Source organism: Polyodon spathula, chromosome 44 (genome assembly GCF_017654505.1).
Source record: "Polyodon spathula isolate WHYD16114869_AA chromosome 44, ASM1765450v1, whole genome shotgun sequence".
In the NCBI taxonomy this organism is placed as follows: Eukaryota; Metazoa; Chordata; class Actinopteri; order Acipenseriformes; family Polyodontidae; genus Polyodon; species Polyodon spathula.
Genome location: NC_054577.1, coordinates 2819963 through 2845884, shown reverse-complemented (window position 1 = coordinate 2845884; position 25922 = coordinate 2819963). Strand labels below are relative to the sequence as shown.

The 25922-nt window shown below is 45.6% G+C and overlaps 1 protein-coding gene across 2 annotated transcripts; it reads left to right on the top strand.

Annotated features, from left to right (window-relative positions):
* The first annotated feature begins 723 nt into the window (after positions 1-723).
* On the top strand, positions 724-24335 carry LOC121305699 (insulin receptor substrate 1-like). Of its 2 annotated transcripts, XM_041237399.1 has the most exons (4): positions 724-1546; positions 1660-2070; positions 10012-12834; positions 23340-24335. In XM_041237399.1, the coding sequence occupies exons 2-4, from the start codon at positions 1710-1712 to the stop codon at positions 23345-23347; spliced, it is 3192 nt and encodes a 1063-aa protein (XP_041093333.1). In that variant the 5' UTR covers positions 724-1546; positions 1660-1709; the 3' UTR covers positions 23348-24335. The 2 variants fall into 2 exon arrangements, with proteins under 2 accessions (XP_041093333.1, XP_041093334.1); XM_041237400.1 differs by lacking the exon at positions 724-1546 and having other exon boundaries at positions 1554-2070.
* Positions 24336-25922: the final 1587 nt, after the last annotated feature.

Here is a 25922-nt window from a genome sequence, read left to right as displayed (position 1 = left end):
GCCTCAAGCCTGCCCTGGACTGGAGGGGTTCAGTCTACAATATCGATTACCTTAATGGTATACTGCATTTCCCGGGCACTAGGACCCGAAAGGTCGACCCTAGTAGCCTTTTGCCAGGTTTAGTCTGTCGGTAATGTGTTTAAACGCAGTGAACGCAAAGCCAGCTCGGATTGGCTCTGGAGACGCACGCTCCGAGTAAAAGGAGAGAAAAATTAATTCAGCGACGTCTCTCTACAATAAAAAACAGCGAGGCTTTTTTTTTGTTGTTGTTTTTGTTTTAAAGTTCTGAGGGGAATTACAAGTTAGTATCCCTCTCCGGCACGGCAAACTAACCAAGCAAGGACATTGCAAAAATGCAACGTGACAGAAAACGGATAACTTCAAGAATAATACAATAAAATAAAAAGGAAAACAAACATTTGCAAAAAAAAAAAAAAAAAAAAAAAAAGAGAGAGAGACTGGAGGAGACCTCCTAGAGAGGATCGTCAGTCGTTCGCATCAATTTTTTTTTTTTGATTAAAAAAAAAACTCCTGCCTCGTTCGTTCGCAAACGTTTGTACAAACATAAACATTTGTCCTGGCGCGTTGCAACCTGGTGTGTCACGCTGCTAAACAATACAATTATGTACGGTATATATATATATATATATATATATATATATATATATATATATATATATATATATATATATATATATATATATATATATATATATATTTTTTTGGTCAAACCTTGCAGTTTTATTAACTTCAGAAGGAGGACATTTCTAGACAGTAACGTTTCCGGACAATGAGAACAACAGGAACACCAACACCAAAACCAGATGGATTCATATTTCTGTACAGTTGCGTTTATTACAATTGGAATTACAAACAAACTCATGGTGTGAAAAAAAACAAAACAAACAAAACGAAATGCGCTTTTGAATTTGGCACAGTTCAGTGCGTCTGTTAGGTAGAAGTGTTAAAAAAAACATCCGCAAATCGTAAATAACAAACACGACCACCTTGAATTATTAAAAAAAAAAAAAAAAAAAAAGTATAATCGCATTTAATTATATATGTTTGCATTAGAGGAAAGAACACCGGTAGTTCTCTTAAAATCGTATTAAAAAAAGTTTTTTTTTTTTTTAATTATTTTTTTTTTTTGTTTTTTTTTTCAAGCCCGAACAAAAAATAAAAAGCTTGCAAAATAAAGTTAAATACATTTGAAATATTTGCGAGTTCCAGGGTTGGTTTATGTATTAATTTCTAGCCTCGAAAGATGGATTGAAACAGGAGTGCTAGCATGACAGCTGAATTGTATGTGTTGTAGTGCAAATATTATGATTATTGTTATGATTATTTTTATTATCAGCTTAGCTGCCGGCTCCCGGCTGTTGTTACGCGGCAAAGCGAGACATTTTTCGGTTTACACAACAAACTGAAAATAACAGCTCAGCACGTTTTGGACTTTTGACACCTAATAACACTTTTAAAACAACATGCATAATGCCTACGGCATCGCTGATCCGCAGAGCAGAAGAGACTGAGTGAAGTGTGTACAGTAAGTGTTGCATTGGTCTAGGGGGAAAGTATTGAGCACAGGGCTGCGCTCCTTCATGCGTGCAATGAGAGAAACGTCCTTTTAAAAAAATAAAAGGCTTTTTTTTATTTTAGGGTGGAAAACTGAACGAAGGTGGGATAGGACCAGCAACAAGATTAATAATATGAACAGTAACGCCATGGAGAACCAAGCCCCCGAACAGTTTCACGACGACGTGAGGAAATGGGGTTACCTCCGAAAGCAGAAATCCATGCACAAGCGCTACTTTGTGCTCAGGGGGCCCTCGGAGAGGGGTCCGGCCCGGCTGGAATATTACGAAAACGAGAAAAAATTCCGGGCCAAGGCTCCCGTCCCTAAAAAAGCCCTCAACTTGGAGACTTGTTTTAATATCAACAAGCGGGCCGACTCGAAGAACAAGCACCTGATCGTGGTGTACACGCGGGAGGAGAGCTTCTGCATCGCGGCAGACAGCGAGGAGGAGCAGGAGGGGTGGTACGAGGCCATGGTGAAACTTCAGTGCCAGCGTAAGTACCGCTGCAGGGTTAAACGCACAGACACTGTGTGTGTGTGGCTAGGTATAATTCATATAGTTATTCTCACAAGCAAACACAGCCATATATGTATATAAGCCCAGGCTTCTGCATGCATTCGAATACATATACATTAAAAAAAAAAAGTTCATTTTAAAGCATCAGCCCTGGTTGTTTTTGCAAATAAATAAGTGCATGCTTTAGTGTTTAAGCGTGCGTGTTGGAAATTGTGCTGACTCGCTTGTTGTCCACTCAGTATAGGTTAGTAAAGCCGGGGTATGTACAGAATGTAGGTGTGTTTACTGCAGCACAGTCCACGCGTCTGCAAAAACGCGCAGCAAAGATGTTTGTGTGCATGCATTATTTTCTTATTAAAATCAAATATACGGTTAATATAAGCTGAACAGAGAACCGAAACGCAGAATATCGGTTAAGTGGTTGATTCGGATGTGCGCGTCTACATTTAGAACGACAGGTCTCTTATTCGCTACATTTTTATTATAATGAAAAGTTAACTGTTTGTGTTTTTTCTTTTTGTTTGTTTGTTTGTTTGTTTGTTTTTACAATTTTTTAAAAACCAAACTGTTTATAACCTACAGTTCAACTTAAATACACAACGTTGATTTAAATTCCCCCTATAATAATAATAATAATAATAATAATAATAATAATAATAACAAAAAATAAAATGTTAATTCAGTCTTTGCAAAAACGTTTCACAGCTAACTTTGAAGTTTATCCTCAGTCGGGAGCAATCCTTGTTGTCTTTGCGCAATGTATTGATATTGCACACGCAATTAAAACGAACATATGCACACATAACACCGCATTATTATTATTATTATTATTATTATTATTATTATTATTATTATTATTATTAACAGAAGGAAACACACACACACAGGGTTCTGCTGTACCTCAAGAATTGTTACATCTTACTGCATTGAGGGCAGGAGAGCTGTCCGAAATATTTCGATTTTATTTATTTATTTATGTATTTCAGTGGCGGGGTTTCAGTTCTGTTTGGTGTTTTGAAAAACACAAGCCAAATAAAGTGACCATTATTTTGTAAACCAAATCCGGACACACACACACACACACACACACAGGAGTGTTCGTGATGCTGACGTCACCAGCACAGCATCCTGGGTCAGCTGTGGGTGCTGTGATAGTGGCATTTAGATTAGGGGTCCCCTACCCCGGATCCAGGAGAGCTTCTGCGGCTTCTGTTTTGCGTTTCAACCGACTTCTCCTTTACTTAATTGAACCAATTATTGTCTTAATTAAATAAGTGACCATCTTTATTTTTATATAGCGCCTTTCATAGTGGACCACATTCACAAGATAGGAGACTAGGGTGTGTGAGCTGTGCATCGCTCACAAGGGTGTCTCACCCCAAAGGCGCAGCGCAAAGAGGTTCAGCGACTGGCTCAGGGTCCCACGCTCGGTGGCCGAGCCGGGATTTGAAAATGTGCATTTTAAAATGTCTGGTGCTAGTTTAAGAAATCTGTCTGCAAGCCTTGTTTTCAGCTAGCCTTGCGCTTCCGTGGTCACCCGGAGAGTGAAATTGCCCCCGCCCCTTTGGTTGCCTCTCGGCAGCCAACCAGCTGCTTCCCTTAATGACTGACGTGCTCTCCAGCCAGTAAGATCCCTGAATGACCTAGGAAGTGTTTTTTTTTTTTGGGGGGGACGGGACGGGACGGGACTCTTTTTTTTACAAAGGAAAAGGTTGTAGTGTCAGGAAATGCACATTTTAAGATCTACCTAGTGATTGGACGGCCACCCTGGGCAGACATTTTGCCTAAGGAGCCGCATGGCCCCTAAGCCTTAAAAATTGGTTTTCAAATCCAGTTGCTGGAGCAAGCTGTCTGCTGTCATATTCAGCTGCAAAATACAAACACAACAACTCCCTCAGAAGCTAAAGAGATTTTAACACAGTAACTTGGCTGGCTTGTTGCCTCACTCAGCTGAGTGGTTAGTCAGTGCAGTGGGTGGCTACAATGAAAACCACATGGTTATGTTCGAGAGATTTTGCAAAGCATGTTGGCAGTGATTTAGATTTTGAATTTTTTCCATTGAAATTTTTCGTGCGGTGTCTTTCCAAAAATTTTAAACGCTTGTTGCATTAAATTGACAGTACTTAACCCTTTAATTGTTGGGTGCGATCTATAGTGACTGGATTTTAATTTCTGTAAGCCGTTAATAATAATAGATGCAGATGTCCACCTAAAGAGCCTGCAGTTTATTGTTCTTTTCCACAGATTTGAACTACCCTAACCCTAACGCCTTCTTAAAAGTATGACCCCTGCAAGAGACAGTTTGAGAGCCCGAAGCGATGGCGCTGTTTTCGGCTGAGCAGCCTTATTTATTCGGAGAGGCGGGGCAGCATTAGAGCCGTAACGAGCCCTGGTATCGTTCTCCCTGGCTTGCATAACACCAGGGTCTGTGCTTCAGTAGAGATGATGATCAAATCAGGCTAGACAGTTAACACAGCTTTGCCACAGCTAACCCTCTTTCTGACCTATTATTAGCACTGGCACCAGCCTGATGGGCTCCCTCGCCATTTAAAAAGGTTTTAAAATAGAATTGGTGACCTCTTGCGCTGTCCCTGTTAGCAGGGCTGTATCGGAGATGGCCATAGATACGGCACACAGTTTTTAACACATGTCTGAAAAACTGCTTTTCCAGTTGCTTGTGCAGGTGGGGTCTGTCTGCCTGTTTGTTGCAATGTTATTTTCATCCGCAGTGTTCTGTGTCTGTGATTGGTACATAACCGCTGTCCTTTCTAAAGGAATGCGAAGGGAGAGTTTAAAATCCACTGGCTTGCCCCTTTTCAATCTGTTAGAAAGTGTTCGTGTAAATCTGAGCCGTGAAATTTCACGCCAGCTGCGGAGCGCCACACGTAGAAAACTGAATTAACTTTTGCTCACACAGTCCGAGTCAGTTATCTTAACAGTACAGTTAAAGAGAATTAAAATAACAGGTTGAGGATGCCAGTTCAAAATGGTCAATCAATCAGTCTTTGTTTTCTATAGCGCCTTTCATAGTGGACCACCATCACAAAGCGCTTTACAAGATAGTGAGGATCAATGCAGAATACATTAAATACAGTGAAATACAGGGCAGAGCACAGTCAATACAAACAGCATATAACACAATGCAGATACATTAAATACAGTGAAATACAGGGCAGAGCACACTCAATACAAACAGCATATAACACAATGCAGATACATTAAATACAGTGAAATACAGGGCAGAGCGCATTCAATACAAACAGCATATAACACAATGCAGATACATTAAATACAGTGAAATACAGGGCAGAGCGCATTCAATACAAACAGCATATAACACAATGCAGATACATTAAATACAGTGAAATACAGGGCAGAGCGCATTCAATACAAACAGCATATAACACAATGCAGATGCATTAAATACAGTGAAATACAGGGCAGAGCGCATTCAATACAAACAGCATATAACACAATGCAGATGCATTAAATACAGGCATATTGCATTAAATACAAGGCTAGGATGTGAATTCTAGACACTGTGGATGCGTGTGTCATACAGAATCACACGAATAAGATGCAGTGAGAAACCTGAAATAGCAAATTTAGACAACAGCTAGCAATAGAAATCAGGCTTGAAGAGCACGGAGAGCAAGAGAGAACAGGCGGGTCTGGAGAGTTGATCTGAAGCGAGCGGCTGTGGGAGTCGCACGCGCTGAAGCTGGGACAGTTCCAGAGAGTCAGGGGGCCATCAGGCTAAGAGCGCTCGAGTGTTTAGCCAAGTCAAAAAATTACAAAGTACCCATCCTCAAATGAGGAGATCGGCACTCGGTGGGTTAAAAAAATCTCTTTGCTTGCCCTTTATAAGAGCGATAATTAAAACACGCTATCGCATATAATAAACAGGGGACAGGCCTGGGGGTGTAAACTGACACCCCTGCACACGCACACTCAAAAAAACGTGCCATTCATTGTTTTGCAATAAAATCTGGGACTGTCTCCAGCCTTTAACCACTGAAGTCCCTTCCCAGCTTTCAGAGGTCCTGCGTAAGCTTTTCTGCAGTGGCTGTGCACAGCAGCCTTCGTTAGCCTTGCCTGGGCATGTGTGAGCGCGTGCGCATTGGGATCAGAGATGCATTCAGTATGGCTTTCAGAACAGCCAGAGGCGATCCAATGTGCTTTATAAGACAGACTGCCCTTGCATGTCTGTTTTTCGTCAGTGTAAAACTTCAAAGCGGCGTGCAAATCATTGTGTTAACGCAGCATTATTCAGCAGGTTTCATTTCACTTTGTGAAGTTCTTTCTGTAGGGCGATGCAGAACTTTTGTCTGTGCACAGCGACGTTTCTTTAAAGGCTGTCAAGACCAGTGTAATGACTAGAAGTGCACAGAAAAGGTGAAATTATTTTGTAAGCAAGGGTACAGCTGTATGCGTTTATCATCTGTGAGTGAAACGCTTGGTGGAGCTAATTTTAGGAACTCTTAAAAAAAAAAAAAAAAAAGAACATGCTGAGCTTCTGAACTTGTGAAGTTTCTTCTGACAGTTTCTAGATCTCTGTAGCGGATGTCTGCTTGCTCCGGTGATTTTGAAAGATGGTAAACAGTTTCTTCTCTTGTGACGCAGGAGGAGCGTTGCGGCCAGGCAGAGGATAGTCAGGAAAGCAAGGCCTCAATCAGAGACAGCTGTGCCTCTCTGAGGAGCCTGACTTCACACTGAGCCGCAGAGCTTAAAGAGAGCCGGCGCTTTTGAGGCAGGGAGAAACGAAAGCAAGTCTTGAGCAGTTTGATTCCGTGACAGTTTCATTCCACCCTTTTCCAAGCAGAGTCAGTCCCAGTTGTCGTGTTGTGTTTTACACTGAGCGATCGGTATTCGCTTTTAATGGCACCGTTTGTTTGAAAAATAATGACGTGGTGTGTTTCTGTATTTGTGCCTGGGATGTAGCATTGTAATTGAACAAATAGCATTCAGATTTAGAGGCAGCAGTGTGCTGAGCAGCTATATCAGCAGAGTAGTGTAGAGTAAGAATTAGCAATGCAGCGTACGCGTGACTTGCAGCTCGGCACACAGATAACTAGCCACGGACTAATCTCTGCTCCATAGTGTTAATGGGAAAATTCACGACAGCTGGATGAGCAGTTGTCAAGAGAGGTGTGACAGACAGACAGACAGACAGACAGACAGACAGACAGACACCCCCTGTACTTGATGTTGTTTCTCAGTTAACGACGCTGTAGCTCAGGAACTAATTCCATAAACCTCCTGACCCAGGCTTGACCCAGGCCTGACCCTCCTGTTGCACCTGAGTTTTTTATTATGAGTCCTTTAGCAGACGCTTTTATCCAAAGCGCCTTCCAGAGACTAGGGGGGTGAACTCTGCATCATTAACAACCGCTGCTGCTGCTGCAGAGTCTCTTCCAATAGGACCTCGTTTGCTTTGTGTCTCGTCCGAAGGACGGAGCACAAGGAGGTTCAGTGACTTGCTCAGGGTCTCACACACAGGGAGTCAGTGGCTGAGCTGGGATTTGAACCTCCTGGGATCAAGAACCCCCTTCTCTGTCCGCCGAACACCCTGGTCTCCACACAGCCAGACTCCTGCTGCAGCAGATCACAGCCCAAGAAGAACGTCAAGTACCGTCTTGATCAGTAGTTTTTCGGCGCTGCAGTTGCCGAGGGCAGATTCTTGCGAAACAGGCTTCTTCGATTAGGACTGCAGGTCCAGCCTGCAATCTTGAGATCTGTGGTGTTTCTCCTAAGTAAGAAGGAGTCAGTGTTTTGTCTCGAGTGAGCAAACGTTCTTCTCCGAGGATCTTGACTGGTTACACCGGTCTTGCCAGAGTGAGAACACAAACGAAGTAAAACTTGACTCAGACAGTTAATGAGGGAGATTCGCTAGTCATGCATTTCCAACCACTTTGGCTGGGCAAGTTTGTGCTTATTGCTCACTTGTTTAGAATAAATTGAGATAATGTGTCTGGTTGTTTTGTGTTACTTTTTAGTGTCTCGGTGCAATTGTAATTAAACCAAATAGAATTCTGATTGCAGCAAACGATTCTGTAATTGATTGGGACTGAGCCCAGGTGAGGTATGAGATGGTATTGTCTGTCCTGCAGTCAACTATCACTCGTCAGCTGACTTGATTCTCTTAGGTGCCCGTGTTCATGTTTTATTGTAATTGCTCTTATCTGAAAACTGCTCTTGGCCGAACTCGCTCTTGTCTGCCATGTGATAATTCTCCAATGCGATACTCTGTGCTCTAGTGTTTTATCAGGGGATATTTTGTAATTCGCCCTGGACAAGGGCGTCCACTAAGAATTAAGCAATAATAGAAATAAGGATCAGGTGAGGGTCGAAGGACCTTGCGACAGATCAGCTGCGCTGGGGCTGGTTTGAGAGATTCTGACCCGCCAATCAATGAGATGCAAGTTTTATCAGAAGTAAAACCAATGCATGACATCGAACAATGTAGTGTTCCTTCTGCTGTACAGAAGAGGGGTCCTCTCCTCTCTTTTAATGGGCGAGGGGGTACAGAGAGAAGTGTTAACTGTCTGTTGATGATTTGCAGGGAGTTTCAAAATGAATCAAGAATATTCAAATCTGAGGGACACGGCACTGGTGTTTGAGAGCTCTCTGTCTGTCTCTCTCTGTTTTTCTCTCTCTCTTCTCTTTCTATCTCTTCTCCTTTTTCTTTTTGTCTGTTTCTTTTTTCTTTCTCTCTGTCTCTCGTGTCTCTCTCTCTGTGTATGACTGGTTTAGCAGGCTTCATTGCACACTCAGAAGCGTTTCAGCTGATAAGCAGCTCCAGTGATCGCATTGCGTGCAAGAGCAGGCTGTTTGTTTTTTCTCATGTGATGGAATTATTTCCGTACAGGTGTGAGGGTTGGAGTTGGCAATAATTTATTTTGCAATGTGATGCCTATAATCAACAGGGTCAGTTAAATAATAACGAACAAACCTGGTGATGCTTTTAAAATGCATACTGGCTTCTAAAAAAAGAACCAATAATTCAAAATACAGACCCCTATACACACAGTGCCTGTCTGCATGGCAAACTGCCTTGAGCTATCACATCATTTATTATTCCAGGGGGCTGTTTGATCACCCTGATAAACCACAGCTGGATATTTAGAGCATTTTACAGCACCACCACCTGCCATACAGGAATCGCCGCTGCAAACACCAGGTTTATGCAATCTAAGCAGGCTTTCTGGTGCTGTAAAAAGTTCTAAAAACCGTTCTGGGTGTAGGCTTGTCAACTGTGGATTCCACGTGGGCCGTGTGTGTTTGCACTCGGGGTGTTAAAATTTAAAAGGTAGCCAAGTATCAAACGCTCACTGCCTTTCACTGTTATAAATTACAAGCAAGTCAGGTGTTGGTCGCTGTTTTCACAGACCTCGACTGCCTTTAGTCTTAGCCTGCTTTATCTCAGTTAACATTGAGCACTCCAGGATTGCTGCTGATCAGGGTCTGTGGAACTAGAAGCTGCGGTAGGGGCTCTGCCAGTGGCTTTTCTGATTGGTTGCATGGGTTGCCAATATGTTAATCGGAAACTGAGAACAGAAACGTGTGTTTTTTTTTGTTTTTTTTTTAATGATGGCCAGATCGGAGCCTGATACGGGTAACTGAACCCGGGTTCAGAACGCTGCTGCCCCTGATCCTGAGGTCCCATGTTAATTTAGCCAGTCGGGGGCAGCTCGAACCCTTTCCCAAAGCCGACCAAAGCGTGGAAATAAGTCACCTGACCAATCAAGCGGCAAGCGTGCGTAAGCTTTTAATTCCCTCCCGGAGTTTGCATTCTCCTCCGGATTGACTGGTCAATCTGTGCTCATTGGTAACGAGGTATGGGTGATTTTTTAATTTTTTTTTTACAGCCCAGTGTGTTTTCTAAAAACTCTTTCTTTGTTTTTCTTCGGTTCCCCAGGTAAGGCCCAGGTGGAGAGCCCGGAGTACAGACTGGTCGTGGAGGCTCCTGGTCCCGCTTTCAAAGAGGTCTGGCAGGTCAAAGTGTGGCCGAAAGGCCTGGGCCAGTCCAAGAACCTGGTGGGGATCTACCGGCTGTGCCTGACCGAGAAGACGGTCAACTTCGTCAAGCTGAACTCGGACGCGGCCGCCGTGGTCCTGCAGCTCCTGAACGTGCGCAGGTGCGGGCACTCGGAGAACTTCTTCTTCGTGGAAGTGGGGCGCTCCGCTGTGACGGGCCCCGGGGAGTTCTGGATGCAGGTGGAAGACTCGGTGGTCGCCCAGAACATGCACGAAACCCTCCTGGAAGCCATGAAGTCCTTGAGCGAGGAGTTCCGACAGAGAAGCAAGAGCCAGTCCTCCTCGAGCTCGTCCAACCCCATCACCGTCCCCTCGAGGAGGCACCACCCCAACCCTCCCCCGAGCCAGGTGGGCTTCCCCCGCCGCTCCCGCACCGACACCTCCAGCACCAGCAGCAACCCCTCCCCTACCCCGGCCCCCAAGAACGGCCACGCCGGCCCCCAAACCGAGGGAGCCAGCCCCACTGCCCCGGCTGTGAGATCGGTCCGTCCCTCTGTGAAGACCCCTCCAAGCCTGGCGAAATCCACCCCTTCCCCAGCCCCCAGCTCCGCTAGCCTGTCCTCGAGTAGCGGACTTGGCTCTGAATGTGCCTACGTCCGGAGTCTCTGTGCTGGGGGTGCGTCTGCGGCAGGGTTCCCCGGCGATTTCGGATCCTCTGACGAGTACGACTCTAGCCCCGGGGAGCACTCGCAAGACCGCAGTTTGACCTCCGACATCCTGGGCGGTTATCTCCCGCTAGGAGAGGCCAATTACATTGCCATGGGGCGGCAGGATGGGCGGAATAGTGGCGCCGCCAATGCGCTGCCGTCTCCACCGGCTCGGAGGGTGTTACGCCGGTCCTCCAGCCGGGAGAGCGAGGCCGAGCGGAGGCTGCTAAGCAAACGGGCCTCCCTGCCTCCCATGTCCCTGGAGAAGCTGACCCCGGGCCTGCCTAGGAGGAGGGTCCCTCAGGACTTGGGAGCGGCAGGGGAGGAGGGAGAGGAGGACTATGCGGTGATGTCCCGCGGTGCCAGTCAGCCGTCCTTCGCTCTGCGCGGCGCGGGGGGGAGCTACCTGGACCTGCCTGGGAGCAAATCTCAAGCCAGTGACTCCCAGCCGACGAGGGACAACGGCTACATGCCCATGCTGCCCGGCGTGGCCAACGGTGGCCAAGACGAGAGAGCAGCTGGAAAAGCCGTCAAGCTGGCCGACTACATGGCCATGACCCCCAACAACAGCGTCTCCCCTCCCCATCAGATCAACCCCCGGCCTTCCGATGGGTACATGATGATGTCCCCCAATGGAAGCTGCTCCCCAGACCAGAAAGGGGGTATCTGGGGTGGGCACTCGCTCGCTGGGGCTGGAGGGAGCAGCGTGGACAGCAAAGCCGGGAGCGACTACATGAACATGTCCCCCGTAAGCGGACGATCCTCCTGCAGCACGCCCCCCGACGTTCTGCTCGCCGACCCCCCGAAGATGGTCTTCTCCTACTACTCCCTCCCGCGTTCGTACAAGCACGCCGCCCCCGCGCGATTCGAAGGAGGCACGCAGACCCCCACCACCACCACCACCACCACCACCAACAACAGCAACAACCCAGGCAGGTCTTGCATCCTCTCCACCTTCTCCTCCTTCTCCAGCTCCGCCAGCAGCGACAGCCTGGGAGAGACGGAGGAGCGTCCCGTGAGGTCTTCCACTGGCGCCACGGGGAAAGAGGACAGCAGCGGGCAGAGGAAAGGCGGGCAGCGTTGCCGTCCCGCCAGCTTGTTCATTGACGTGTCCAAAGCCAGCACTCTCCCTCGGGTCCGGGAGAACCCCCTCCCTCCAGAACCCAAGAGCCCAGGGGAGTACGTCAGCATTGAGTTTCGCGGAGGTGCCAGCGGAGACTTGGGACCTTCAGTCAGGCTTCTGCGAAGACCTCCCTCGTGCCTAGCCGGCTACCACAACCAGCTTCAGCAAGACCCGCTGGGATCGGAGTACGTCAGCATGGACCTGGGCCCCCCGTTAGCCTTCCCGGGCTGCCCCGTGGTCCAGGAAAGGAGGCCGGTTCTGTTGAAGCCCAGCCCCCAAGCTGGTCTGGCCAGCGAACCCTGTCTGAGAGCCTTGCGACCGGAGTCGCCCACTTTCGGAGACTACACAGAAATGGCTTTCAGCGCGGGCTCCCTCACTCCCAGATCTGCCTCCCCCAAAGAGGAGCCGGCTGGGGACCAGGCCAACCTGGGGCAGGTCTTCCCCCTGCCCAAGTTGAGCCCCAGTCCGGATCAGGGGGCGAAGGTAATCTGGGCGGACTTGCGCCGGAGACACTGTTCTGAAACCTTTCTCCAGCAGCTCAACCCGCCGCCCCTGGTCTTTGCCGATCACCCGCAGGTTGCCAAGTGCTTGGGTTTCGAGAGCGTCTGGGGAAAAGGGGACGCTGGCAGCGAGCCCAACTCCCAGTCCTGCCTGCTTCTCTACCCCTCTGCTGCAGCTCCTCCACCTCCACCTCCCGCCAGTGTCTCCATGGAGCAAGGCCTGAACTACATCGACCTGGATCTGGCCAGTAAGGAGCTGGCCCACCCGGTTCTCGAAGGAGCAGCGTCCGGCCAGCCTACCCCTCCTCGGCTCTACTCCTCTCCCCTGTCTAACAGAGGGGCCCCTGCCTTGGCTGTCAACACCTACGCCAGCATCGACTTCCACAAGTCGGAGGAGCTGCGGTCGAACCAGAGCAGCGGCAAGGATGGCACAGGTCAGGCGCCCAGCTCTTTTTGATTCCTTTGTGTTTGACTGTCTTGCGACTGTCCTTTTCATTTCCGCTCCCCTCGTTGTATTTAGAAGTTTGTTCTGAGCGGTCCTGCGTTCTTTCGCTCCAGTATGTGTTTTTCTGAACAATGCCTCTGTCTGGAGAAGGCCCTTCATGTTTTATGGTTTTCAGTGGTCCCAGGCAGGGTTGGGGTCCAGTTCCCTTTTAAATTAAATCTTTCATTCCTGCGAAGGACTTTGGAATTGGCTTTTATATTTTAGAGGACGATGTAATATGCTTTCATTTGAATACTATAATTATAATAGTAATTATATTACTGTTATTATATTATAAATATATAGTAGTTATATTACTGTTATTATTAATATATATTTTTTTATATAGCGCCTATCACAGTGGATCTCCATCACAAAGCTCTTTACAGAGGCAGGCTGTGAACTGTGCATTATATTCAGAGTCGCTTCCAATAGGAGATTGATTTATCATCTCATCCGCTGAGCGCAAGGAGGTGAAAAGACTCACTCAGGGTCACACAGCCAGTCAGTCAGTGGCAGAGGTGGGATTTGAACCCGGGGACCAGCCCTGGACTTTAACCACTGGACCACACTGCCTTATAGAAAGCCGCTTTTTAATTGACTAGCAAACAAGTCACTGTGTGAGAGACTCATTTTAACAGAATGCTGCGGATTGCCGTTTTGATCAGTGAAGTGTTTGGAATTGATCTCAAAAGGAACAGAAGTTGGGAATGGATTTAAAAAAAAAAAAACACAACTCCGGTTCGAAGTTCTACTGTTCCACCGCTGAGTGACCGCGTGTGTCCCCATAATCAGCCGACTCGTGCCTGGGCACGCCTACTGTTTAGACTGCAGAGATCCAGGCAGTGGAGCTGGGTTATCTCGTCCGTTGAGCAGCACTGTGTGTTCTTTGCACTGGCTCCAGATTATAAGGTCGTTTTGATGAAGGAAATGCTTGCTTTGTTTTTTTAACTGAAAGGGAGAGGAGGCAGGCTTGTGTGTGGCACGCTGGGATTCGATTCCCTGCGATTCTGACCTGCACGGAGTTTTAAAGCTTCGTTTCACTGCAGTTCATTTAGTTGTTGGTCAGCTTTGATTCATCAGTCAGCTGAGGTCTTATCACTGGGTAGTCGGGCCACTGTTATCAAAGTTGCGTTGCATAAATATTGCAGACCAGCTACAACGTTAATGATTAACTTTTAATAAATACAATCGGTTTGTCAGGAGGTGTTTCATAACACAGAAATGATTTATACAGTAATCCATCGCGACAGGACCAGGGTCAGGGTGGACATGTAAAAAGCAGGATGAATGAATCCTGTTTCAAATTCCATTATACGCAGCTGTATCACTATATTCACACAATTCTTGCTTTGAGATTCAGCTCGTATCGGGGAGCTCCCCTAAATCCCTTGTTTAGAAAGATGCAGGATATTAACGTGACAGGGCAGCCGTCTGACGTGGGTGCGTGCATTCGCTGCTGAGTGACAGGCAGGAGATCCAGATGCAGGTTGAAGCTGACACGCACGCCCCCCCCCATTGTAATATATAAAGACTAGAAGAGATTATTATTTTTTTTTTAATCAGTTCCCCCATATGAGGTCATCGTGCATGACAAGGTGCTCAAAATTATCTTGAAAAGAGCTTCCGAGTCATTTCTGCACGTTTGCAACTGTGCTAGTTCCCGATAACAGTGAAGCAGCTTCTATGGTATTTCATTTTTTTGGCTGTCGCTCGCTGAGAAAAGACCAGTTTGAATGAAGTTTGTAGTTCACACTTAAGCCTCTCTCTCTCTCATGCTGTATCGCTCTCTCTCTGGTCCAGGCAGCAAGGGGTTAAGTACCCCCCTCCCCCCTTCCCTTGGTGCCCGCCAGCTGCACTTTGAATCCGGTCTCGCTGTCCCACAATCTCCCCATTCAGAAAGCCGGCAGAGGAGAGGAAACTAGCCACTCAGACTGACACTTAGATTGAGAACCGTGCTAATCCCTCCAGCTGTAGCAGACCAGCGTTTGGGCTCTAGTGCCTTCATCAGTGTTACTGAAACTAAACTGAGTCAAGCAGAGCAGCGTTTGGGCTCTAGTGCCTTCATCAGTGTTACTGAAACTAAACTGAGTCAAGCAGAGCAGCGTTTGGGCTCTAGTGCCTTCATCAGTGTTACTGAAACTAAACTGAGTCAAGCAGACCAGCGTTTGGGCTCTAGTGCCTTCATCAGTGTTACTGAAACTAAACTGAGTCAAGCAGAGCAGCGTTTGGGCTCTAGTGTCGGAATGATGTCGTGTCTGACAGGTGTGTTGGGGCACTGTGATGCACTGTGACAGCTCCTCTCCCCCCTCTCCTCTCCTGTCCTTCCTCTCCTCTCCTCCCTCTCCTCTCCTGTCCTTCCTCTCCTCTCCTCTCCTCCCCTCTCCAATCCTCGAGATGGATGCCACATATTAGACAAGTCTCCCTCGCTCTATACACAAGGTATAATCTGTGATAAGTTCAGTGTATTTGGACGCACTTTTCTGGATCCTGCGATTTTTGTGTTTCCTCCAACGCCCATATTATATTAGAACCGCCAGTCTTATCTGGGGAAACCCCGGAGGTGTGTGTGTGTGAGTGTGTGTACCTGCCTGTCCCCTGTGTGAGTGAGACGGATCCTATTGATAGACAGGATAGGAGTCTGAGTGAAACAGCTGCTTGCTGTTCCCTGAGTGACGCGAACTCCCAGCCCTGCCTCCTCCTCTCTAGTAAGCATTCAGCGCTGTCTGTAGTTTTAACTGACATCATCACATGATCCCTGTGTGAAGCACACAGCAGGCAATGTCACTGGATTACTTTATATAGACGCCACTGTGTTGGGTAGCTGCTGTAGTTCTGTCCAGGGTTTTATATCAGTGTTATACAGTGTAGACCCGCCAGCATTGCCCTGTGTACAGCACAGCCCTGTGTACAGTCCCCGAGAGTCTCCCCTGGTAAAGGCACATTCCGCGAGTCCAGAGGGGAGTCACAAAGTCAGAGGAGCGCAGGGGTCCCCGAGGGTCTCCCCTGGTAAAGGCACGGCTGCGTGGTGCGCAGGGGGGAGTCGCACAGTCAGGGGAGCGCAGGTTCCTGGCTGTGTCGATCTTCGCTGGGGATTCCACAGGGAGCATTTTCTCTGGCACTGGGTTAGGGAGGTAAAATCAACAGTGACTGCCTCTCCTCACTGCGCTACACCGACCCCTAGTGGCACCCGGAGAGCTCAACACCTGGCAGGGCTTGTCCAGAACACCTGCAGGGCTTGTCCTCCAGGGGGCGGTAGCTCACGCCCGCTGCAGAGTTTATAAAGAGGAGATTGGTTGGCTTGGGGATCGGAAGACTCCAGCTGACCACCTCCTGGCAATATTAGGCAAGCAAACGAGACGTTAGTGTCACGGTAAGGAATATTTCACGAGAGATTTGCAGTACTTGGACAGATCTCCGTACAGAAAAGACCTCTCCACATACCAGCTTAACAGCTTCCAGCAAAACTGGATTCACGGTTTTTCCAGACAAATGGACAAAATGTAGCGCGAGTAGATACAGTCACTATAAATTAAAAAAAAAAAAAAAAAAAAAAACAGTCAGTAAATAAATGTGTAGCTTTAAGGAACACCACACGAATTTAAACAGGGTCTCATTGTTGTCGTTGTGTTCGCCATGGGCCAGATTCCCAGAGCTCTCTGGCGCGCGCCACACTTTGTCGCCCCCAGGGAAACCTCAGTCTTGGCTCATTCTGAAGATTGTGTTCCTTTCTGTCTGTCTTCTCTCGGAGCCGTCAGTGCGGTACAGAAACAGAGGTACTGCAGTGTGATACAACGACGAGGGATTTACATTCATTGGCACGTTAGTAAGAGGAATCAACAGATTATCTTCAGGCAGTTACGAACATCTTGTTTCCTGTGGAACAGGGATTCCCAGTCCCGGTCCTGGGGGACCCCCCTGTGTCTGCTGGTTTTCATTCAAACAGAGCTCTCCATTACTGAACCAAACCCTTCATTGGACCAACGATAGATATCTATAGATAGATAGATATAGACAGAGAGAGATGTATAATCTATGACACATGCAATAGTGTGCACATTTATTAAAATCCCTCCAGATTTATCATTGATATCCTTTATATACCTACCTGCATGAACACGTCTGGGTGTGAGAATTATTGATTAGTCATTCAGCAGACGCTTTTATCCAAAGCGACTTGCAGAGACTAGGAGGGTGAACTCTGCATCATCAACAACTGATGCTGCTGCTGCAGAGTCTCTTCCAATAGGACCTCGTTTGCTTTACATCTGAAGGACGGAGCACAAGGAGGTTCGTTGACTTGCTCAGGGTCTCCCACACACAGGGAGTCAGTGGCTGAGCTGGGATTTGAACCTCCTAGGATCAAGCTCCTTTTTTTAACCAATGGACCACATAGAAAGGTAAGAGGACAGCGCCACACCACGGAGAGTTTGTTTCCTCTGAACGAATCCTGTTTTCTGAATGAAGATTGAGAGCCTGTCTGTGTTGGCATGTTTCCGCAGTGCGCATTCCCACACTGAATGGGGCTTTGTCAGCGTTTAGGCTGGTACCAGAACGACATGCCACTAATTACAGGGCAGGAGGAAGCAACCCTTTCATAAAATGTGTTTTTGTGTTTCGACAAAAAGGACGTCATTGGCATTATTATTATTATTATTATTATTATTATTATTATTACAATCCTTAAAAGACTGTGCTGTAATGCACTATACATGCTGCAGTTTGCACTAAATACAATATCTTACCTTTATATAGCGCCTTTCACAGTGGACCTCCATCACAAAGCGCTGTACAGAGGCAGGCTGTGAACTGCGCATTATATGCCTAGTCGCTTCCAATAGGAGATTGATTTATCATCTCATCCGCTGAGCACAAGGAGGTGAAGCGACTCGCTCAGGGTCACACACAGCCAGTCAGTCAGTGGCAGAGGTGGTAGGCTAAACGGTTAACTTTTAATTTTTTTATTTATTTTTTAAATGGAAAACCAGTTACTGGAGAATGAGAGCTTGCAGAGAGCTGCTCCACTAATGGACTCTGTTTTAAAAGCCTGTCTTATTGCTCCCTGCTGATTTTAGTATGTCTGTGAATGCTTGCCCTGTGTGTCGGGGGGTAGCAAGAGATTTCTCAACTTGTCAGATGTACTCCGAAACCAGAGCCCCCCCCCCCCCCCCCAAAACCGATCCCCGCGGGCTTCAGATGGACGGAAAGTCCAGTCCAATCCACTGAGATGTAAATGATGTTTTAGAACATAGTAAAAAATAGTTTTAGAAGTGTGTGTGTACACAGGGTGCGTCTGACTGTGTGTGTGTGTGTCTCTGACTGTGTGTGTGAGTCTGACTGTACACAGTGTGTGTGTGTGTGTGTGTGTGTTTCCACATTGCAGAGCAGTGTTCCATGGTGCTGCTCTCTCTCTGTCTCTCTCTCTCTCTCTCTCTGTGACGGTGCTAATTCTTTCACAACAGTGCCCGGGCCAGGGCTCTCTGTGTCTCCAGGCAGACTGAGCTTGTCGGGAGGGGAGGGGAGGTGGAGAGGGGGAGGGGCTCACGGGGAGGGGGGGGGGGGGGTGAGCCGAGGATATGGGCACTGTGCCAGCACATCACCACCGCAGCGTGCTGGTCAAGATAGTTTCGGGTTCACTCGCACACACATTGTCTATTTCCAGAGCGAGAGTTTCACCCTGCCCTGCCCCACTGAGGGGAAGGGAGCATGCAAAGATTGTGGGGAGAGGGGAACAATATAGTTGTATTGGGGAGGTGTCATTGAAAAGATACTGGGTTGGGGGATATTAAGAGTTCTAGCCTGTTCTCAGGAACTGTTCTAGGCTATAATATATATATTATATATGATCTCGCAAAAGTCTACCAGAAGCCATAATAGCAGAACAGTGGTATTTCATGTTGGATGTAGAAATGTACATTTTTTTTAAATCCGTTCGTTTTTTTGGTTCAGTGTACAGGGAAAACTACACAGCGGTGTGCAATTCAATATGTTAGCGTAACATTATCCAGCAGGCGTCATTCGACTTCACACAGCAAAATGAGTTTGTTCTATGTAGAGGGCGATGCAGAACTTGTGTCCAGATCTGCAGTGTGAGGTGCGTTCTCGAGGAGTGTGAGTCCGTGTTGAAAGGGGGCTATCCTCGCTCTGAAATCAACGGCCCCTGCTTCTTCCCCCCTGACGCGCCTCCCCACACGAGGCTGTTGAGTTACATGTGAAAATAAGATCGACAGCAATGCTTTATTAACTCGATCTTCTCAAGCAGGCGCCTGTGTTTTTAATTTCTTGTGAATTATCGCTTGTCCCAGGGGGTACAGTGGAGTACTTGAAACTTGGGATTAACATTATTTACCATTTTGTAGGATCTGTAGATTCTGGAGATGTACAGGGAAGTTTCTCAAGTTCTCGGATATGTGTCATTGGTACATTTTGAATCTGCAGTGTGGAGAGTGGAGCTCTCTTTCCTATACTGCTAGAGCGCTCTGCAGTGTGGAGAGTGGAGTTCTCTTTCCTATACTGCTAGAGCGCTCTGCAGTGTGGAGAGTGGAGTTCTCTTTCCTATACTGCTAGAGCGCTCTGCAGTGTTGAGAGTGGAGTTCTCTTTCCTATACTGCTAGAGCGCTCTGCAGTGTGGAGAGTGGAGCTCTCTTTCCTGTACTGCTAGAGCGCTCTGCAGTGTGGAGAGTGGAGTTCTCTTTCCTATACTGCTAGAGCGCTCTGCAGCGTGGAGAGTGGAGTTCTCTTTCCTATACTGCTAGAGCGCTCTGCAGCGTGGAGAGTGGAGTTCTCTTTCCTATACTGCTAGACGTCTCTCAGAAACCATGTGAGATAGTGGCTTCCTGTTTGCAGGGTTTATAAGCTGTGATTTCGGATGGTGTTCTTGTAATGTTGTTTATTGCTCTGAAGTCCTGGCTCAGTGTTTTAATGAAGGTGCAGAGATCCTGTATGAAATGAAATGCAATGCTAGCAAGTGGAGCGCATGAATCAATAGTGTCATGCCTTGTACGGTGCTGGGGAATTGCTGCCTAGGGCACTTCCAGTCACTACAGCAGAGCACAGACACTGAGACACGGATACAGACACACGCACACACTGAGACACGCGCGCGCTGAGACACAGACACGCACACACGCTGAGAGACACACGCACACAATAAGAAGTGGAAATCTCCGAATTCTAATTGCAAAAAGGCTTCTAGTCGAAACGTTTGTTGTTGAATTTGAATTTTATTAATGGTCTTTTCAGTATTTCTAAATGAAGCACGATTCAGAGTTTTAACAGTTCTGGGTAGCGCAGGGAACTGCAGAGTACTGGACTTCTCTCTCTCTCCCCCCCCCCCCCCCTCCGCTAATATTTTGCAACTGACTCAGGACACTGTGTCCCACTACTGCTTCTGAAATTACCTCTCCTCTCCTCTCTCCCCTCCCTGGCTGTGCCTTTGATACCCAGATGCCCCCCATCTTGTGAAACTGCGCTTGGCAACATCTAGCTCCTAAAAGGCTCTATTTTGTCTCTCTCTTTGTTTTTGTGTCTGTAGAATGTGTTGCCTGTTGCACTGAAAGAAACCCGACAAACGTTTTCAGTGTCGTGACCAGCAAAATTTAACTATCCCTCCTTCAGCAGATCTATTCAAACAAATTCCACAGTTCATATTTAAATGCTGCCCTTTGAAACTACATATCAGATTCCCCCTGCTTTGTAGTTTTCCATATGCTTAACAGGGGAGGGGGAACTGGCAAATTGATAAATGCGGCGTTTCAAAGTCTAACATCAGATACTGTACTGCTATTCCTGTTCAACAATATTATTGTGTAGTTTAAATAAAAATCTAAATTAAGTTTTTTTTTTTTTTTTTTTTTTTTTTTTTTGTCTCGATCCTAAAATTCTACTAAAAGTTAAAATAAATACTAAACAGATATCTCATTCCCTGAAGCCAGAAGGAGGCACGTCAATACAGATGCTGCTGTGATAGTTCAATACCAGGACCAGCTTGGCGCTGACAGTAAAGCGCATAGGATAGATTCAGTTACACGAGCCCCTGGAGCGTCTTGCCTTTAATAGAAATAGCTGTGAGACTTGTTATTCAGTTTTCATCAATAGCTGACGACAGTCTCCAGCAGTCAGACAATCGCTGCTTCAATTCAAATGGCTGTAATGAGATCCTATGAGGGGAATGACACGATGTGCTTTGGACGCTGTCGGGGGGGGGGGGGGGGGGGGGGGGGGGGGGGGGGGGGCAGCGTGCTGTGCGCTAGTCTAGAAACTTACTAAGAACCTTTTTGAGCCAAAGTTATTGAGAGTGTTGGAATCTGGGGGTGTGTAGAGGCTGTCTGTCACTGTGATCCTAACTTGTTGCATCCTAGTTCATATTGGATTCTAGCAGTGTTATTATTATACATGGCATCCTAGTTCATATTGGATTCTAGCAGTGTTATTATTATACACGGCATCCTAGTTCATATTGGATTCTAGCAGTGTTATTATTATACACGGCATCCTAGTTCATATTGGATTCTAGCAGTGTTATTATTATACACAGCATCCTAGTTCATATTGGATTCTAGCAGTGTTATTATTATACACAGCATCCTAGTTCATATTGGATTCTAGCAGTGTTATTATTATACACGGCATCCTAGTTCATATTGTATTCTAGCAGTGTTATTATTATACACAGCATCCTAGTTCATATTGTATTCTAGCAGTGTTATTATTATACACAGCATCCCAGTTCATATTGGATTCTAGCAGTGTTATTATTATACACAGCATCCCAGTTCATATTGTATTCTAGCAGTGTTATTATTATACACGGCATCCTAGTTCATATTGGATTCTAGCAGTGTTGTTATCTTGCATTGTAACTCTGTGGGAGTGTGAGAGTGTGTGTCAGTGTGGTGTGTGTGTTAGTGTGGTGTGTGTGTTGTCAGTGGTGTGTGTGTAATCTCACCAGGAGAGCGCTGGCTTGTCTGTTGACCCTGAGACGGGTACAGAGAGTTTATTTGTAGCCATAGCTGTAGAAGTGTATAAAAAGAAGGTTGTCTTGACGATTTTAAAAAACAGGAAAGAGTCTAGTCCCCTTGAAGGTGAAGTGCATCGTGGGTGTATTTTTATCACCGTGCCGACTCTGTCTCTGTAAACACGGCTCTTGTTCTCTCTGCCGCTCGTCTCAACAGGGCTCCAGTCTCCCTTTGTGTCCGACTGCTGAAGTTCAGGACAGAACCACAAATAGACAAATTCAAAGTGCTTTTGTTTTCTTTTTGAGTTTGAGGAATATTTTTCATTGGCAGTTTTACCACAATTTTATTTATTTTTGTAAACGTTTGTATTGCATTTTCTAAAATAGCGCACATGTGCTCTTATATTAAGACATTCTCAAATCTCTAACATTGCACACTCCTAATCTAGCATGATAATGTAACTAGCAGGATTTTACAACATTTTATAAAACTCACTGTAGTAATACAGCTGTAGAACCCCCCAGGTGGGTCATTGATCTTCTCTATATACCCGCCTGCATTAAAACACCTCTGGGTGGGGGAAATCTCAGTTTTTCCGCTCAGTAATCGGTGATATAGAAACAGTAGACAGTGATAATGTCAGACCTCTCTATGCTTTAATCACTCAAACAACTTCTGTAAAGTCTCCTGCATTTTCTGTGTTCCTTTTCTCTGACTATTTTAAATGAATTGCATGTCTGTCATTATTATTATTATTATTATTATTATTATTATTATTATTATTTTTGTAGCAAGCAGCCTTTCCCAGGGTGACTTACAGTTGTATACAAAATATGCATATCAAAAATTACAATACAAATAAAAGCAAGATACAAAATACACTGACTTCAGTCCTAATAAGAGCGAATACCAAACACGGTGCTGTTTGATATCTGGGCAGTTCAAGAGCAAATAAGTGTTGAGAGTTAGATATCAGTGCAGGTGAAATACAAGATACTGTAGACTGGGTTCAGTGCAGGATTACATACAGTAAAACAGAGAGCAGATCAGTGCAGGTTAAAATACATTAAAGGCAGAGTGTCTGTTAAAGTCATCAGTCAAATCAGACAATCGCTAATTTGCCTGACAATTCTGCAAGATTTCCAGATCCAGTGGTTTGATTTCGTACACGCAGCCAGTCACAACTCCAGAAGCAGAGGGGTGCTCTGATAGATTTGCACGCTCTTCTGTGGAAGAGCGTTTTGAGAATAGCTGGGGACTGGCAGAGTTGGCACTGTCACGTGATTTGAATGGAATTGGGAAGCTTGTCCGGTGTCCGGCTGTTGGGATTCTCCAGCCAAGCACAGAGACGGGTCAAAACAGATCTGGAGACGAATGAGAACTCAATGTTAAACTTAGAGTGATCTGTAAACACCTCACAACTGTACAGCGAGCAATTAGAATGACATCTGTCATCCTCTGTGATCCCGACTAAAAATATGCTTGTTTCTTCTTGCAGAATGTTGACAGTCTCTGAGAATTCTGGGATACCGCAGGATTTGAGGAGCAGCCTTCACTTCAGCCCCGCCTCCTCATCTGCAGCGACCAATAGCATGGCGAGGGGCTGCAGGCTTTAACATCATTGGATGCCCATTTGAGGTCCTGGTCACCCAATCAGCAGTGTCTCTTACTTTTTTAAAATCTGTTTCTTTTGGTTAATTTAGCGGAGTGGAAAACTGCTCAACCAATAGGAAGATCCTTCAGAACGCCTGACAAGGACTCTCGGCCAATCGGAACAGCGGTGTAAAAGTCTTGCTGTAAAGGAGAGCCAATCAGATTGGAGGGGAGGGGGAGTGGGAACTTTTTTTAGTTTTTTTTAATTCTTTTGCCAGAAAAAAACCCAAAAAACTAAACAATTAATCAAAGATGATCGAAGTACTGGAGCTAAATTCTCAAACTTAATTCTCAAAGTGCCTCTTACTTTTACAGACTTTTTTTTTTTTGTAGTTTGAGAAAATGGTCCTTATTTAATTTTTTTTCTCAAATTTTATATATAAATAAAACTTTGGACATTTCTTTGCAAAGAAATATCCGCCTTAAGTATTTAAAAACTAAAAACATTTATCCAAACTGAAGAAGAAAAGCCTTTATTTACTGTGTGTTGTGCCTCAAGCCAAGTCTCTGGGTTCTAGAACATTCTAAGACTTTCCAGAAGGTTCCAGACTGTTCCCTCCTCGCAGACACATTGGCTCAGATTCGTTTGGCTGGTCGCTGATCCAGGATCCTCCTGCACCCTCTTGGAGAACACTGGGAAGCAATCTGACCGCTGTAGCGTGCTTTGGAAAAGCCACAGTTATCAGATGTAAAATATTTGTCAATCTTACCCCTGCCATGCCAGGTGCAGGTCTGCCTTTCTGATAGTCGGTACAGTGGCTCGGATAAGCGATCGAGCTCTGGGGTCGAGAAGATGGAGAACAGCTCTGGCCAAAAGTTTTGCATCACCTAGAATTTTAGGATTGAGACATAATTTTAAAAAAATAATAATACATTTTAGCTCAAAGAGCCATATATATATATATATATATATATATATATATATATATATATATATATATATATATATATATATATATGTGTGTGTGTGTGTGTGTGTGTGTGTGTGTGTGTGTGTGTGTGTGTGTGTGTGTGAACATAAGTCAAATCTTTTATTTAAATCTAAGAAGTAAGAGATCGCAAAACACAACAAAAGAGCAGTATTTCATGTTAGATTTTCAAAATGTCACAATGCAATTGGGTGGGATTCAATATGTTAACAAGGGAACATTATTCAGCAGCTTTCACTGGACTCTATGAAGCTGAGGGAGTTCATTCTATATAGAGGGGGTGCAATTCAATATGTTAACAAGGGAACATTATTCAGCAGCTTTCACTGGACTCTATGAAGCTGAGGGAGTTCATTCTATATAGAGGGGGTGCAATTCAATATGTTAACAAGGGAACATTATTCAGCAGCTTTCACTGGACTCTATGAAGCTGAGGGAGTTCATTCTATATAGAGGGGGTGCAATTCAATATGTTAACAAGGGAACATTATTCAGCAGCTTTCACTGGACTCTATGAAGCTGAGGGAGTTCATTCTATATAGAGGGGGTGCAATTCAATATGATATCAAGGGAACATTATTCAGCAGCTTTCACTGGACTCTATGAAGCAGAATCAGTTCTTTCTGTTTAAGGGTGATGCAAAACTTTTGGCCTGAGCGTTAATGGAACCACCACGCTGTATAATTGCAGAACTTGGCTATTGTGGCGCTGTAACGACTATTAACAGATGAGATGGTTTTAAACCTGACCTGATCGCCTTATAAAACAAACAGGAAAAATTCAATACGTCGGCAAGCAGTGACACTGCATCAGTAGGAAAGCGCTGCTGATATCTCCCCCTGCGGCAGCTCCATTGAAGGGGAAACATCTTCCTGAGCAAATACTTTATTTGTTGCTTTAAAACTCCCTTCCGGTAGACCCCTGTGCTTGTGAGTCGACCACGGGAAAAATAAATATATGTGTTGAATAAAAAGTGTGTTGAATAAAAAATTGTGCCAAAGATTGCAACATATTTTGAAAAAAAAAAAAAAAAAAAAAAAATATATATATATATATATATATATATATATATATATATATATATATATAAATGTTTTTTTTCAAAAAACCGTTTGGCACACTCAGATAAACCCATCTTTAGATAGAGATTTGAGTGTACCAAAATAAATGCTTTTTCTGCAGTTTTTTTAAATAGCCGTTTGGTCATGATTTCGGTCGGTTTCCAAAGTAGGAATGTGGAAGACCTGCGTGCTGAAAAAGGCCTGGCGATGCTAAGAACGTCCCAGTGAGGAGCTGGGGGGGGGGGGGGGAGGAGATTTAGCTGCTTTTCGGGGAGGGGAAAGGGGGTAGATCCACTTCTAAACACACAGTGAAAACTTGACCTGCTTGTTAATGTCTGATTTGTAACCCTTCGCTTTTAGCAAGAAGCACAAAAATATTGTGAATTTCAACCTCACCCCCCTAAGAGAAAGAGTGCTCCCTCCAGTCCAGGATAGGCT

What these genes read in the sequence shown, in the direction of transcription:
- LOC121305699 (XM_041237399.1), top strand. Translation starts at nt 1,710, where the DNA reads ATGAACAGTAACGCCATGGAGAACCAAGCCCCCGAACAGTTTCACGAC. An exon ending in GGTGAAACTTCAGTGCCAGC is followed by an intron (nt 2,071 to 10,011) that starts GTAAGTACCGCT and finishes TCGGTTCCCCAG; the next exon opens with GTAAGGCCCAGGTGGAGAGC.